Genomic DNA, 16294 nt, shown 5'->3' on the forward strand with positions numbered 1-16294 from the left:
CATGGACTGTGGCTCTACTAGGGTGCGAACCCAGGAACCTCTGCGAGTAAAGCGGACGTGCTAACCGCTACACTATGGAACCACGTCCTCAATCAGGTTCTTCTAAAGAGCTAACTTCCAGTTTATATTAACTACAGATAACAGTAGAAGCTAAATAATACCATGAGGAAACGATAAGGCAAATCCAGATTGGGGGACATTCTACAAGCCAGCTGGTCTGGCCTCTTTAAAAATTCCACCTTATGAGGGTGGGCAGGGTGGGGGTGTGTGTGGCTATACCTAAAAACCAAAAGCAGAATGTGAACCTTGATTGGACCCTAGTACAAAAAACAAACAAACAAACAAAACCCCAAAAACCTAAACAACAATTTAGGGTACAATTTGAGAAATCTGAATATGAGATATTAGGGAATTAGTTTTTCTTAGGAGTGATAACAGTATGAAGGAACATGTTGTTTTTCAGAGACACATGTTTACGTACTTTAGGATGAAGTCAAGATGTTTGGAAACTACTTTTAACTGGTTCAATAAAAAATAACGGTGCACAAAGTAAACATGACACAACGTAAACAATTGTTAAATGTATAAGTGGTGGGCATAAGGGCAAACATACTATTTGTCCTTTTTTTATGTGCTTGAAAATTTTCCTAATAAAATTTTGAAAGGCAGAATAACATATTTAAAAAAATTCCTGCCCCCATGGAAATTATTCTAGTGGTGGGGGGACAATTATCAAGGATGAATAAGTAAAATACGGGGAATATTAATGGTAAGTGCTAAAGAAATAAAAGGAGTGAAGGGCTGCAAAGTGCGTGGGAGTTGAGATGGTAGGTTGAGTGGTCAGGGAAGGCGTCACTAAGTTATGTTTGAGGAAGACCTTAGTGCAGGAAGGAGCAAGCTGTGTGGATATCTGGGGGAAAAGCATTCCAGGTAAAGCACATAGCAAGCACACAGGCCTTGAGGCTGGAGCCAGGCTGATGCGTTGATCTTCTCATTTACTCAGTTCCTATCACACTGAAGAGGCCAATGCAGTATGAACCACATGAGCAAAGTGGTAGATCAGTGAGGGAACAGGAGAGCCATATCAAAACTTTATCAAATCAAATACATGTAAAGTATGTATACAGAAACACTTCTACATGTACAGGCTAACCGAAGGAACACACGGGCAACTGTTAATGCTGGCAGCCTCTGGGCAGAATTATGTGACTGGGGCCAGGGCAAGTCCCCCATCTTGAGTTTTCATTGGATATCATTTCCTTTGAAATTATTACCATATTCCTTTTTAAATTCTTTGCTATTTCCAATGCATGCCAGAAGCTTCTACAGCCCCTCAAAGTCACTATGCATACATGAGGGTCTCGTTTACAGCCCCTTCTCCTCATAGGCTGCCATTGGAGATCCCTTCCTAGTGCCATTTTTCCTCAATACACATCTTTCCTCTGCACATCTGAAAATCTTTCAGATAAGTCTGTCGCATAACCATTTGGATGGTCTTGAAGAAACACCAATTTGGCCACACACCTTGGTGCTCTAGCTGGTTACACTGTCTTAGGAGTTCCCTGTTGACAGGTTTGGTGGATAATATTTTGGGTTGTTATTGTATGGCAATTCTTTTGGGGGCATTGAGAAAGAACATTTAATTCAGCCTACTTAAATGACTTCCAATCATCACCATGATCAACATGAAAGAGGCCCAGAATATAGAGAGAAATTACACACTGTGCAAAAGACTGCTTATTGGATATTATTATGAATTGTTAATTTCTTAGGTGTAATAATAGTACTGTGATTATGTTTTTAAAAGCATGTATCTCTAAGAGATACATACACTTATTTCTGAATAAAATATGATCTCTAGGATTTACTTTAAAATTGTCTAGGGGGGAAGGGAGTAATTAGAGATAAAACTGGTCATTTGTTGATAACTGTTGAAGCTAGGCGATGGGTATATGAGTTTTTATTATACTATTTTCATGTGGTTCAAAAATTACATGTTAAAAAATGTACAAATAATTAAAGGAACATGCAGATAAATTTTAGCATATATAGGGGCTTGAGTCTATTTCATATAATCACTCACTCTACTGTCTGGCACAGAGGAAGTGGTCAAAGTTTGATAAAATAAAAATTAAAAACAAAATGAAACAAAAAAATAATCACTCTGAAGCCCCTCTTACTGGTCTAGGCACTATTTCCAACCTAGCTTCTTGCTCATCATCCAGCTCTTTCACACATAGTCTTATACTTTTCCAACAAGTATTTATTATTAGTTAAACCACGATTTAGGATCCCAGGGTGGGATGTACCCAGGTCCACCCTCGCTTCCCTGGGAGAGGGATGGAAGACAGAGGAGAGGTGGAGTGAAGCCAGTTCAGATCTTCCCAGGAAATGTGCCTTCTGCCCGGCGGTCATCCCAGGTTGACACCTGTGGAAAAACAGCCAGTGTTACTCCTTTCCTCTGTGGGGAAACCAGATGGGTAGACTTCTTTGTCTTCCTCACTTTGCCCACCTGTTCATTTCTTCAGTTAGTCAACAAGTAACCCTAGTACCTACACTGTTCCAGAAGCTAGGAAATCAGCAGTGACCCAAAAAGACAAGGATCACTGTCCTGAATGGGCTGACATGAACTGACTCACTATGGTACAGAGCTTCTAAAGAGTGGCTGTGCAGTGCTTCAGGGTCAATACTCAAGGACGTTTGTCAGAATAGAAGAAAAAAGGGATACTAGGCATTTTTGAAAAAAGTAAAGCTGATCTATGCTCTAGCATGAATGGCTCTCCAAGATATACAGTCAAGTTCAAAAAGGTGCCAAGTGGAATATGGAGTGTGATACTACTGTTGATCACACATGTACACATACACATAAAAAATGATGGAAAAGCCGATATCACTGTTAACACTTCCCAAAAGTAACACTCTGCTCCTTGTGGACCTTCCTACAAGCAGCTAGAAGCATATTATTTACATACACATACACACACACATTCACTCACTCACATTTACATGCTACACAGTAGAGGCAGTGGATAAAAGCACGGATAAGAAAGACTGAATCTGAATCCCCACTCCATCACTTCCTAGCTGTGTGACCTTGGGCAAATTATTCAACCTTTCAGGGCCTCAGTTTCCAATTCTGTAAAATGAGGATACTCATTCCATTTTTTTTTAGCATGTCTGCCTTTATTCTGATATAACGCACTTACAGTGTAGCTGGCCCATACCATATGTGTCTATTTTATTTACATACACATAGACCACATCGCAAATACTCTGTTTTAAAATACACACACGCAAATAGGGCCATACTATATACTGTCCTGAAACTTGCTTTTTCCCACAAGTCTCAGAGCTCTTTCTATATTCTGTCATGTAGATCAAAATAAACATATCATCATTGACCTAACTTTGGTTGTTTCCAAATGTTCCCCATTACAAACAACTCTGCAATGAACATACTGTATGTGCACATTTTTGTAGGATATCTAGGGTATAATTTTTTTTCATTTTGAAAGATCCTGCCAAACTGACCTAAAAAGTGACTGGATAGTTTATGGAACTACCAACACTTAGCACTACCAACCTTCATAAACCTGTTATTTTAAGCTTCATTTGCCTGATGACTTGAGTGGGATGAACATCTTTTCATGTCTGGGATTCATCTAGATTCCCTCAATTGTCTACAGTCCACATTTCTAAGTAGGAATTTCTAAGTTCCTGGGCTTATGTCCTCACCCCCTTTGAAATTAAAGGATCAGGCTGGTCTAGTTCTTTGGTATATTACCCTTTGTCCAACAATCTCACTTCATGAAAAGAAACTAAGGAAACCATTCAAATGGCGGCAGGGAGGAAGATTTTCCTGCAATGGAATTGTACATTCAAGTATCATTTAAAATAGTGAAAAAAGAATGTGTCTAGTTAAAGAGGAAGGGAATATCTTTTAACTATTAAAGATTATGGCTACCCAATAATTGAGCATATTGCACTGACATGAAAATAGGACTACAATGATGTCAAGTAAAAAAAAGCAAAGTACGAAACAGAATCTAGAGTATGACCCATATCTACATTTTCAAAAGTACATAAAAACACACCTACACATATGCATAATCAGCACACAGAAAAGGAAGTGAAGATTTATACCAAATTCCTAAGGAAAGTTAACTTAGGACTCAGAAGGGGGTGACTAGGGGACTTTCACTGTTTACATTATATAAATCTCTCATTTTGAAGATTCTACAAAAAGTCAGCGCAATTTTTCATGGAGAAACTAAAGGTTTTTTTAAACCAGAAAATAAAAGATAGTTGGAAAAAATGTCTTAAATGCTCACATAGGAAAAATGCTGAACTCCCGCCCCCATATACTGGGATTAGAGACTTATTAAAAAACAAAAAACAAACAAACAAAAAATACCATAGGAAACATCTGGAAGATGCTACTGGCGAGGTCAGATGAGAGAGACATTTTTCTGCCTCTTCCTCTATTTTTTAAGTTTCTGTAAAGTGATTATACTGCTTATAAAAAATAAATGCAATAGCAATAACAAAACACCTATATTTACTTCACCAAGTTTTTGAAGTAAAGGAACCAGGGCTACTAGGTATAAATGGACATGTGCCGAGTGCATTTACATACAGCCCTAACAGGGCAGACACAGTTGGCATCTAAGCAGATGAACCACACGATCTAATGCTCCTCAAGTAAGGGCAGGCCCAGGTCGTGGTAACTGGGGTGTGGGGCAACACCGGCACTGGAAGCATGATCCTAGCATCCTGTCCACCACACACCCAATGCAGGCCCTGAGGCTGGAGGGGGGATGTTAGGAGATCAAAACATCACGTTACCAAAGATCATCCAGGGTCAAGGAGAAATCCTGAGGGCACAGGGTACTCAAAGACACTTGAGACAGTGTGGCCAGAAAGGTGAGAAGAAAACAAAGTGAGCCGGGGAAGAGTGCCATTAAGGCAATTTGTTCTCAAGAAATAAGCCCCAACAATGTACATCGAAGATGCTTAAAATACTGAAAAATTAGAACACAATCTCCATCAAAAGGAGACCAGTTAAATAAAAGCATCTGTATTACGCATTGTATATGCTAATAAAATGAATAAGGAGGATCTATATGAATTGTCATTAAAATAAAAAAAAGGCTCCAAGACATACTGACAAGCCAAAGTTATAAAACAGAATATATAGTATGACCCATACATACATACAAAGTGCCACAAGCTTATATATGATAAATTTATATATAGAAAAAAAGGGAATCAGTTACAGTAGTTACCTCCGGAGAGAGGGACTGGGGAACACAAGAGGGGTTCTACTCTTTATTTTACTGTATTGCTCACATTTGTTGTTTTTTTTTAAATGAGCACTACTACTTTTGTAATAGTATCGTATTTTGATTCTAAGACACATGGTATTTCATTTTAACATTGCTGAAATCGGCACTCTTGTTATATTCATTTCCAGCATTAAAAAAAAAAAAAGATTTGCACATCTCTCAATGTTTCTTATAGTCAATGGGATCTTTGACTTGATGAATTAGGATAATGTTAAACATAAACTCTTTATTTAAAAAAGAGGGTATGGCAGAGAGTTTTAAATAGTAACAAAGGCCTAGTCAGATCACGGCTAAAAGGACTGCCTTACTGCATTTGTATTTTTTAGAGATGCCGAGGTAGGTTAGGGTAAAATGACATGTCTGGGATTTGCTTCAGAAAACTTCAGCAAAGGAAAAAAGAAAAAGAAAAGAGATAGATGAAGGATATGTGAAAAAATCTTGATACAACTCAATTTGGGTAATGGGTATATTTGGGGTCACTGAATTATTCTCTCTACTTTTATGTATATTTGAAAATGTTCATAATATAAAAGAACAGGATGCACAAGATGGTGAGCTCCACAGGGACAAAGACACTACACTGAGTACATATCTGCAGAGTACATGAACAAGATGGATCTAGCAAGAAAACTGCCCTGGTTGCCTTGGCTAAGAGCTCTGAATAATTGAGGGTCAGTTAAAGAAGGAAAGGGAAGCAATTCTAGGAAGAAGAAAGGCCAAATTCCATGGACAGTGTGATGCTCTGTCCTCCCTCTGCCTCTTGCAGATGAGCTCCCACCAAGTCACCACACTCCCCTCTCCTAGGACCCCACCCAAGCATCCCAAGGGCCTCAGTAAGAGTCACATACCCAGGATATGGGGCAGAGGGACTTGTACACACGCCGGTACCATTCACATACGGAGACATCACCCCCTTTAGCGGTCATTGCCTTCTCACAGCGGTGGAAGTCTGTGAAAAAAGAGATTCAGGGTCAGCCCAGACAAAAGGCTGGACGCATTTCTGAACAGAACTCACAGAAATACTTTTAGAGTATTTCAGAGTATCACAACCAGTTATACGAACACACAGATACAGACACAGACACGTTTCACAAAGAATGCATACCCTTACAAGCGTACTAAAAAGGGGTAGATAAACCTCACTAAATTGACTTGACAGTCCCCAGAGAACTGCTGTTCAACTTGAAAACCTTGGGGTAAGGATTGATGGGGCAACATGATGTGCATGTTTGGGGACTATGGAACTTCAGAACTGAGGCAAATGAAGGGGAAGGTGGTCTTGATGCTAAGATGGTGGAGTCTGAGAGAGGAAGATAGGAGGGGGATAATCTGGATTTTAAAAGTAGGCAATTAATTTAAAAAAAAATTACTACAGGTATTCCATTCCTGGGCACATTCCCTAGAGAGAAAAGCATCCACGTGGACATCAAATTACATCTATAAGAACATTTATAGCAGCATCATTTGTAAAAGCCCCAACATGGAAACTACTCAAGTGTCCACGAATAAACTGGAAAACTGTAAAGCAGTTAAAATTAACAAACTACACGACACAGTATAGAACAATCTTCAAAACTGTTGATTAAGAAATCTAAACACGAAAGAGTAAATACGGTATTTATAAAGTTCACAAATGCAGTGAGAAAACCAAAATGTGATTCCCTTAAGTCAGTAGAGTTACATCTCTAGTGGGGAGAGTGGGGTGTTGTGTTCAAGACAGGGCCCACAGTTGGCAGGGGAATTCAGAGTCCTGGTAATATCTACTTTTCTAACCAGGTTATAATTACACAGGGGTTCACTTTAAAATTGTTAATTTAGCTGCACATTGTTTTCTGTACTTCCTGTATGTATGTATATCACACACACAAATAAACCTTTAAAAAAAAAAAAATCACGTAGGAACAAAGTTTGTGGCACTGGTGCAGATCTTGAACACAGCTGGTGACAAGGGGCATGGGCCCTGCGAGGCAGGATGTCCAAAATAGAAGAGCGAAAGCCTGGAATGCATGGGTCCTAATGAAGCAAGAGGTAAGCAACTTCAGGTGTAGGACCAGGGGAAGGTTTGCATTTCTCCATGCCTTGCTTACCCAGGTAGTTCTGCCAACAGTTCCTGGTCTGGTTCTGGTTGGGGAAGCGGCTGTCAAAAGGGGCAGTCTGGTAGTTCTTGATTTTGGTCTTGATGTCTTCTGCCATGTTGCTGACTCCTGGAGGCAAAGAGTGCTGGCAGGCATTCTAGGGGTGGGGTTGGTGGTGGGGGGAAGGCTGGGCATGTCAGTCCACCCATGCCCAAGTGGGGCTCAGACACAGAAGATGGGCTGGGTATGAATAAGCCACCACACCCTCCCTCTCAACATATACACACAGAGGTGAAGGGCAGGGCAAATCCATACACCTAAATGTGGAAGTCACAGCAAGGTCTGAAGAGTCAACTCCTAGGTAAAATCAGGCCTTATCTGTCACAAAATAACACTAACACTCATTGAGTGCTTACTACAGGCCAGGTGCTGTTACAAATGCTTTATTCCCACAGCTATCTTAAAAGGTAGGAACTATTACTATCACTGTTTCACAGTCAAGGGACAGTGATTTAAATGACTTCTCAAGGCCATACAGCATACAAGTGGTGGAGCTGTACTCAATCATTGACATAATCTACATTGCAGAGGTTCTTAACGTCTTTGGTGCCATGAACCCTTCAGAATATGTTTGAATGCATTAAAAAATTGCACATGCTCACAAAGAAAACCAGTTTTATGTCGCTGAGGATTTATTAACTACCACAATTTTGAAACAATCATGAGTGTAAATATTTTGTGACACCAGCAACCATAACATGATTGATATAAGATGACCTATGATTTTGAATGCTGACAGTCACAGATGCTGCTACTACTACTGAGGTTGCTGTTGCCATATCTAACTGAAAGAAATGCTACATTCCAATTAGAGATTAGTAAAAATACAGATGTAATTCTCCCTCCCCATTCGAGTACTAACACCCCTTGAATTCTATCGATTCTGTGGACCCAGGATTAAAATCCTCTGCTATGTCTCTTGTGAGATGGCACACAGTTTTCACCAAGGAATGTGAAAAAAAAAGTGTCTATTCCAGAGAATTCGAAGAGTAGTGGGATTACATTGAGGTATGCAAATTCAAACATCCAAGGTAGTCTAGGTGGGGACCTAGGGGACCTGGGGGGAAGGAGGGAAGTGGGACTAGGGGTGGGAGGATGAACACACTAGCCGCTGGGATACAGACGCGGTCGGAACAGTAATGTGGGGAGAGATCTTGACCCGCTATCTGGGAGTGAGAGTAGATCCGCGATGACAATGCGGCCTCTTCAACATCCAAGGGGTAGAGGAGGGGCCTGACACCAGGGAACTAGGATGCAACCCAGGCAAGCCGCGGGGGCCACGCTTGTGGCCGGGTGATTAAGAGCACTGCAGTCTAAACTACTGAGTCCAAATACTGGTCGCTGTCTAAGGAGCTTAATATCTCTGCGCTTCAGTTGCCTCACTGTCGAAAAGGACAATCACAGGATCTACTTCATAGGGCTGGAGGGAAGACTAAAGGAATTAATATAAGTCGCTTGGAATGTTGCCCGTCATTAAGAAAGAACTAAATAATCGTTTGCTATGACTACTAATATAACAGGGCCCCGGGAGGCCGAATGCCGCCGGCCGAAAACCTCATCTCATTCTCGGGGAAACTACGGTCTGGTTCCTCAGTCTCCCAGGAAAGGGCATCGGATTCCCGAGCCCTCGACACTCACCTAAAGACGCCCCTGAAACAGCTCGCAGCTCAATGTGACCCTCAGCAAAGACGATTCCGCTTGACCGGAAGCGGAATTAAGACAGGCCGGAAGCCGGGCGAGGCGGGCTATAGGGGAGTCTTCCACGGGGCTAGAGCGCCCACGGAGAGGCGGCCACGCCCATCCATGTGAACTCCGATCCTCTATTGGACTGAATGCCTGTTCATCATCACCTCAGACCCAATCACGAGCTTGCGTTGCATTTGGAAGGGCTCCTAGCTGGGGCTTGGGACGCCACCCTGTTCTAGGTTCTTGTCACCTCCCTGGCTTTACTTGGAGAAAGGCTTTCTGGGTCCTGGGGCTGGCTGGAGAGTGAGCCTGGGAAAATATCCAAGCGGAAGTACTTTTTCGTGCAAGAATTATTTATTGAACGCTTACCTGTGCCAGGTACTTCTATAAGGGTTGCGGATGTGTCGTTGAACAAAAGGCAAAAATCCGTACCCTCATTATGATTGCTATGGAATCAATTGTTAGGGTATAGAAAGGAACCAATCTTTTTCCCAGGGTCATTTGTCACGTAATGAGGAGTGACCAGACTCTACCTCCAAACTTCTGAAGGCACAAATGAACAAAGATTTGGGTGACTGTGGCATCAGAAACTAGTCCTGCATCATGAAGAAGAGGGGTTAAAAGTTAAAACTCGGTTCTGTGAAGGGTCTGGCAGAAATTGGTCAGTCTCAGGAAATGGCAACTCTGTTCCGGACAGAGTTGTCCTTGACTCTTACTTTCTCTCAAACCCCATAGCTGATCTAGCAAGAAATGTTGGGTTTGCCTTTTAAAATATACCCAGAATCTTATACCGCTTCTGGTTCAACCACCAGCACCTCCACCTTGGACTATTACAAGAGTCCACTCCTTGTGCTCCTGGCTTTCCTACTGCGCTTCATAATCAGTACACTCAACCAGAAGGACCTTGTTAACACCTCAATCAGATCACTTACCTCCTTAGCCCAGAACCTTACCCTGGTGGCTGTTCTGACTATTTAAGTCTAAGGCAAAAGTCCTTACACATGACCTACACCGTTGGTACACATGACCTGCGCCCTTTATACCCTCCTCTCTGTAAAAACTGGTAAAGGAAACCTTATTCAAAATGGAGTCAGGAAGTCATGAAGGGAAAACTCATGCGTGTACCATTCGTTGCAGCCTGCAAAACCAGTAGGAAAAATAGAGATAAGAATTATTTTAATGAGGTCTGTTTGTATAGAATTCTTTGCATAAAATTCTTTGGGTCTCAACCACTTGTCCGTGATCATAAGAATGTTCCTTTCCTTCTGGTTCAAAGGAGGACATTTTTACATGAGAATTTCATCTCCCGCTTTTTTTTTTTTTTTTAAAGAAAATTCCTCCCTGCAGCAGCAACAACACACTAACCCCTGCTTGCAGCCAATGAGAAACTACAACCCCAAAGCTTGTTCTATTCCAATGAACTTTTATTCAAAACAACTCTCCCCAATTTCCTCCTGAAACCTAATAAAAGCTGACCTTCCCTATCTCTTTGGACTTGACTGTAGCTTGCTTCAGTTTGCCCATCTCAAATGGCAATTTCTCTGCTATTCCCAAATAAACTCATCTTTTTTGAGCTTGCCTCAGTTTACCTCTTTGCTTAAGTCAACGTCTCCTACCCCTCTTCTTACTCTCAGTGCTTCATCCTGGGAGCTGGCTTCCTCAAAGTTTCTTAAACATGCAGACTGGCTTCCCCCTAAGGGCCTTTGCATTTGCTATCCCCTTGGCCTGAAATAATCTTCACAGCTGGCCCTCCCTCACCTCAACTTTTTGCTCATCTATCACCTTCTCTGTGAGTCCTTCTAAGACCCAATATTTAAAGTTGCCATCTTGTCAGTCTCTATTTCCCTTCCCTACTTTATTTTTCCATAGCACTTATCACATACTATATTCTTCTTTTTATTGTGTTTACCTTTTTTTGTCTCCCTCGATATAAGAGAAAACCATAAAGGAGCAACTTTTGTCTGTCTTATGCACCATTGTATCTCCAGCACCTAAAATATCGCATGGCACATAGGAGATGCTCTATAAATATTTGTCAAAGGAGTGAATTTCTTGTGTGAATAAAGTGCCTCCTGGGGACTGGAAGAAAGAGCTGTAAAAGAGAACGGCTTTCATCCCTCCTCTTGGTCTGGCCTTCAATGCTTCCCACGTACTCTGTTGGATGCGATGTCCAGGTCTCATTTGGTCTGGGGCCTCTTACACATTCTGCGTTCATCAGCATTGTAATTACTTGTGGAACTACCTGTTTATATGCCTGCATTCACCCTCTTCAGTGAGATCTGCCTAACCCCTCCATGACTCTCCTGTACCCTCATGACAAAGTCCAGGCTCCTTACCATGGCATCACACATCCTTTGTGAATTGACCAGTGATCCACTCTCCAACCACACTGATATTTTAGTTCATTGAACAATGCTGTGAGATCCATCTCCAGGCCCTTACTCGTGCTGTTTCTTCTGCCTGGAACTCTTTGCCTACCTGACTTTTCAAAACAGCTGTTTTCTCCTCCAGAAAGCCTTCCCTGACCTCCCCTACCCCAGACTAGGTCAGACTAGGTCTGTCCTTGTGGGCCCTCTCAATGCCCTGGATTTTCCCCATCCCAGCCCTGAACACTGTGGGCTGTCCCAGTCTGGTGATGGGTCTGTCTCCTCACTGGACTGTGGTGAACTCCCTAAGGGCAGGGTCCAGAATTGTCTTGGTCACTGCTGAATCCCCAGCGTCTTCCATAGGAGGACCACTCAGCAGGCTCTCTTTAGGGGTTCAGTGGTTCCCAGAATGGGGTAGACTGTCCTTGGGGTCTAGGTCTGAGTTCTATGTCCCTCAACTTGGAGGGTGGAAAGAATACGTTGTTTTGAGGGGTAAGCATTAAGTCTAATTCCTTGATAGTCCCTAGCACCGGAAGGCACACAGTAAGCCCTTTCTGGACCCGCAGTACTCTTTTCAAGGGGGGCAGAGTAGGTAAACTCGCAAGTTAGTGATTGGGGCTGGTTTTTTTTTTTTTTTTTTTTACAAGTCCTAGCACAGGGCAGGGACACAGTAAGTCCTATGGGGACTGAGTTTAATTCTTTTGCAAGTACCGTTACACAGCGAGCACATAGTAGGTCCTCTAAAGGTCTGGGTGTTTTGGTCACGGTGTGTCTTGGGATCACACAGGCTCCCCAGAGGGTCTAATCAGTATCAGTGGGAAGGATGCAGACAGCACGCAGACGAGGTTTGACGGGATATTTTTATTGGGTCGCTGCTCCCTGTTCACCTCTTTCGCGGTCGGGAGAAGCCAGGCAGGGCACGCGGCCCCCGAAGCAGTACGTATACTTGCGCCCACCGCTCTTGCGCACGATGTCGCGGCGGTAGTAGTAGCGCAGGCCTCGACTCAGCTTCTCGTAATTCATGCCGGGTTTCCTCTTGCGCTCCCCCCACAGCCGCGCCACCTATGGCGGAGGCGGGGTTTAGTCTAGGAGGGCGGGAGGGGGCGGGAATGGGTGTGATCCCGACACCGGTTAGGCGGGGCCGAGTGGGGTTGAGGTGAGACGAGGCTGGGGCGGGGCCAAGGACTAGGAAAAATAAATGGCGGGGCTAGGTTAATCAAGAGACTGGGGCCGGTCTGGGAAGCTGCCCCACCTCTTTGGGGTCGCACAGCTGGAACTCGCGGCTGTTGCCGGTCCAGCGGATACAGCTGCTACTCGCCCCGTCTTGAAGCAGCTCCAGAAGGAACTGCCACAGCTGAATGGGACCTGCAGGGTGGAAGTAGGCACTCAGGCTTCCTGGCCCCAGTCCATGTCGCTTCGACGACCCAGGAGTCCAGGCTCCCTCACCTCGGAGGTCCAAGGGTCCAGTTCTTCCCAACTCGGGACTTAGGAGTCCGAATCTCCTCCTTCTCGGGGACCAAGGCATCGGGGGCCCCCATCTGGGATTTAGGAGTTTTAGCTGCCTCACCTCGGAGACCTAGGTATCCAGACCCTCATCTCTTTCCTCTCACCTAAGCCGGGAGCCTAGGTCTTAGTCCTTTGCTCCCTAGGAAAACTATCAGTGTCTTAATCCTCCTCTCCCTCAGGACTCAGGAGTGAGGTCCACCACTCTCTCCTCTCTCGAGTCCTTAGGTAGCTAAGCCCCGCACCCTCGCTGCTAGTTTCCTGGGTCCCGCCTCCTTAGGCGCTTGGCCTCGCCTACTAGACTCCGGCTTGGCTCCCCTAGACGAAGTCTGTCAGACCTCTCACCTCGGTGGTTAGTTTTGGAGTAACGAGCCAAAGTTGTGCGGTCCGACTGCTGGCTCGGTTCGGAGCAAATGGTGATATCTGAACTCTGGTACTGCTTCGAAGAGGTGGTGCAATCCATATGCAGCCCCGAGTCCCAGTGGGTGGGATAGTCGCCGCAGGCAGCCTCGCCCCACGACGTGGTGTAGTCGGCGCGCGGCTCCTCGCCGAAGCCCTTGCCCCAGTAGGTGGCGCCGTCGGAGCCAATAGAACAGTCCCAGCTAGTGGTGCTGGCTGCGGCGGGGGCGCGCGAACACCAGTTGGCTCCTTTCCAGGAGGTGGTGTAGTCCTGGCCCTCAACCCCATTAGACCCCGCGAAGGAGGCGGGGTTCAGGCTAGAAGGGGCGGGGCCGAGGGCCGGCGAGTCGCTGCTCCAAGCTTCTGAGCGGGTGCAAGCCATGTGAGTCCAGTCTCCCGACCATGGAAGAGCCCGAGAGGTGTGTTCTGTGAGGAGGAACAGACCCCGAGTGAGGGAAGCTCAGGCGTCCCACTCCTCGGCCCCCTCGGTAGTTGTAGGAATCGAAGCTCTCGGCGCTGGCGCCTGAGGCCCCGGGCTCTCGGATCTAGGCCAGGTCACCTGGAAGACACAGGCGTCCCCCCGTCCTAGCTCCGTTCTCCCTCAAAGATCAGGGAGGCTAAACTTCAACCACGGTGGAGGACCCAGGCCCCTCCTCCCGCCTCTCCTGACACTCACCCGCCCCGCATGGAGCTTCTGGGTGCGGTGACGCAGAACTCCAGTCCCGCTGTGGCGGCGGCCCTGCGAGGGATAAGGACGTAGTTGAATTTGAGAAAGTGTGTGAGGAATGACTAGAGATCCCCCCCGCCCCAACCACTCACCCAGTAGTCTTTATTGGTCAGGGACTGAGGGTCATTATTACCCCCAGGCCCTACTATCTCAGGTCCAGGACTTGGGACCCCAGGGCCCTCCTCTTTCAACCTCAAGAGTTCAAGCCTGCAGCCCTCTCCTCATTCAACCCCAGGAGTCCAGGCACGCCCCCTTCCTCCCTCAGACCTAAGGGCCCAGCCTCTCACCTTCCCCAGCACTCAGGAGTCCCAGCCCACAAACACCTTTCCAGGATGTCTCCTCTGTCAGCGTGTTTCCTTGGAGCGCCAGTTCATGGAAATAGAAGCCGAGCTCAGCTCCTTCTGCAATCAGGAGGTTAGGGCCTGTCAGGGTCAGCGGAGGCTCGCCAGCACCCGGCACCCCCTTCCCTCGCCACACACACCCATTGCAGCCTACCCAGCCCTGACAGCCTGTTCCCCGGGGGCACTTCCTGTGGCGATGCTTCATCCCAGTTCCACAAGTCCATGGGTGCACGTTGTGAATGTTCTGGGTGGGTGCAGGGGGAAGGCACAGGGTGAGCTGGTGATTCTTAGGAACCCGGCAGTCTGGGCACCCAGCCCTGGTTTCCCTCAGACCGAGGAGTCCAGGACTCTGCTCCCTTCTTCCCCTGGACTCTGGAATCTTGGCCTCCAGTGTCCTTTTCTCTCAGACCATGGGTGAGGGACCTCAGCCCTTTCCACAAACCCAGGAGTCTAGGGCCCCAGACCTCCAGTCCCCAGTTCATGGCTCACCTCTGGCGGATCCCTCTGCCCCCAGCTGGGGGTCTCAGCCTCATTTCATAGCATGCACCCCCTCCCCTGGGGGCCTTGCAGAAGGAAATTTTCCAAGACGTCAGAGCTGGGGGTCGAAGCTGGGGTCGAGTTGCAGGGTGCCGGGGCGGGGCCGAGCCACACTTCCCCTCTTCCAGGGATGGCCCACCGCTGGGGCTGTCTTGCTACAGGGGTGGCTTGGACTTGGACAGGAGCCTGGGGAACAGCAGGCTGGGTGACAGGGGGTGCAGAGGGTGTTTACAGGGTGATAGGGGTGGGGCAGGGGGCTTGTGGACAGGTTCTCCGTCTTGGGGACTTGATCCTGCGACATGGGGGGTGGTGGGGAGAGGAGGGTCTGGGGTCAGGTCAGCTGGGCTACGGCAAGCTTATCTGCAACAGGAAGGGGGATTTCCGGCCAGACCCTCGGTCGGGACGTGGTCGAACGACGTCACAAACCACAGGGGGACTGCGGCGGTGGGGGTGGGGTGGGGTGAAGCTGACGCGGATAGCCGACCAAAGTTCTCTTCCGAGGGCTTTGAGAAGAATGTTCTGGGGCTGCTCCCGAGGAGTGTCAATCATGATAACAATAGCATCAATAATATAAACAATAACAACAATAATACTAATAGCTAACATTTATTGAGGGCTCATTGCATGCCACTAACAGTGCCATGGGCCTTCATTTAATCTTGTGAGGTAGATACTAGTCTTATCTCCCTTTTTATAAAAGGGGAAATTGAGGCAGGCTGACTTCTACTTCTCTTCATCTCCAGAGTCCACGCCTTTCCATGCTACAATGGTTTGGGATAAATAGGGAAATTTGAGTATGAACTGAATATGATACAGAATTATTAATTTTCTTATTTGTGATAATGGTATGATATGAAAGATGTCTCTATAAGGAAATGAAACTGATATTTAGGGGTGAAATGTTATGATGTCTGTAACTTGCTTCAAATGATTCAGCAACCCTCCCCCTCAAAAAGACCATGTATACATGCAACATATACATACATACATGCCATATTTGGGACATATGACAACAAATTATTTGTTTATCTGAAGTGCAAATTTAACTAGGTGTCCTGTATTTTTATTTTCTAAATTTGGCAACCCTCAACCTAGGTGGCTTGGCTTCAGAGCCTGTGCTTGTACCCATCCTGCTATATTAATAAGTAAATATTTACCATTAAAAATAACCTCTTTAATATGGTCATTTTCCAATATTTACTCAGCTTGATCATTAACCGCTTGCCAGTTGGGGGTGGGTGGGAGGAATGGGGGT

The 16294-nt window shown here is 45.7% G+C and overlaps 2 protein-coding genes across 5 annotated transcripts; both read right to left on the reverse strand.

Moving 5' to 3' along the window:
* Nucleotides 1-2242: 2242 nt before the first annotated feature.
* Nucleotides 2243-9226, reverse strand: LOC102877707 (cytochrome c oxidase subunit 6B1). 2 transcript variants are annotated; one of them, XM_006905971.3, is made up of 4 exons: nt 9119-9226; nt 7433-7549; nt 6194-6294; nt 2243-2428 (listed from the first exon to the last, which is right to left on the reverse strand). In XM_006905971.3, exons 2-4 carry the CDS (start codon nt 7536-7538, stop codon nt 2375-2377), a joined length of 261 nt encoding a protein of 86 aa, XP_006906033.1. In that variant the 5' UTR covers nt 7539-7549; nt 9119-9226; the 3' UTR covers nt 2243-2374. The 2 variants fall into 2 exon arrangements, with proteins under 2 accessions (XP_006906033.1, XP_015454005.1); XM_015598519.2 differs by having other exon boundaries at nt 7433-7577; nt 9119-9215.
* A 3152-nt stretch (nt 9227-12378) lies between these two features.
* On the reverse strand, nt 12379-14740 carry ETV2 (ETS variant 2). 3 transcript variants are annotated; one of them, XM_025040494.1, is made up of 6 exons: nt 14657-14726; nt 14484-14562; nt 14111-14193; nt 13381-13860; nt 12785-12897; nt 12379-12594 (listed from the first exon to the last, which is right to left on the reverse strand). In XM_025040494.1, the coding sequence occupies exons 1-6, from the start codon at nt 14724-14726 to the stop codon at nt 12394-12396; spliced, it is 1026 nt and encodes a 341-aa protein (XP_024896262.1). In that variant the 3' UTR covers nt 12379-12393. The 3 variants fall into 3 exon arrangements, with proteins under 3 accessions (XP_024896262.1, XP_024896259.1, XP_015454201.1); XM_025040491.1 differs by having other exon boundaries at nt 14111-14173; nt 14461-14562; XM_015598715.2 differs by lacking the exons at nt 13381-13860; nt 14111-14193 and having other exon boundaries at nt 14485-14562; nt 14657-14740.
* Between the last annotated feature and the right edge of the window lie 1554 nt (nt 14741-16294).

Source organism: Pteropus alecto, unplaced genomic scaffold, assembly GCF_000325575.1.
Source record: "Pteropus alecto unplaced genomic scaffold, ASM32557v1 scaffold281, whole genome shotgun sequence".
Taxonomy (NCBI): Eukaryota; Metazoa; Chordata; class Mammalia; order Chiroptera; family Pteropodidae; genus Pteropus; species Pteropus alecto.

Coding starts and splice junctions, on each gene's coding strand:
- LOC102877707 (XM_006905971.3), bottom strand. CDS start 7,538: ATGGCAGAAGACATCAAGACCAAAATCAAGAACTACCAGACTGCCCCT. Junction 6,295..7,432: donor CTGTTGGCAGAACTACCTGG/GTAAGCAAGGCA, acceptor CTTTTTTCACAG/ACTTCCACCGCTGTGAGAAG. Junction 2,429..6,193: donor CCCTCTGCCCCATATCCTGG/GTATGTGACTCT, acceptor GTTTTTCCACAG/GTGTCAACCTGGGATGACCG.
- ETV2 (XM_025040491.1), bottom strand. CDS start 14,726: ATGGACTTGTGGAACTGGGATGAAGCATCGCCACAGGAAGTGCCCCCG. Junction 14,563..14,656: donor GAACAGGCTGTCAGGGCTGG/GTAGGCTGCAAT, acceptor TCCTGATTGCAG/AAGGAGCTGAGCTCGGCTTC. Junction 14,174..14,460: donor TTGTGGGCTGGGACTCCTGA/GTGCTGGGGAAG, acceptor TATCCCTCGCAG/GGCCGCCGCCACAGCGGGAC.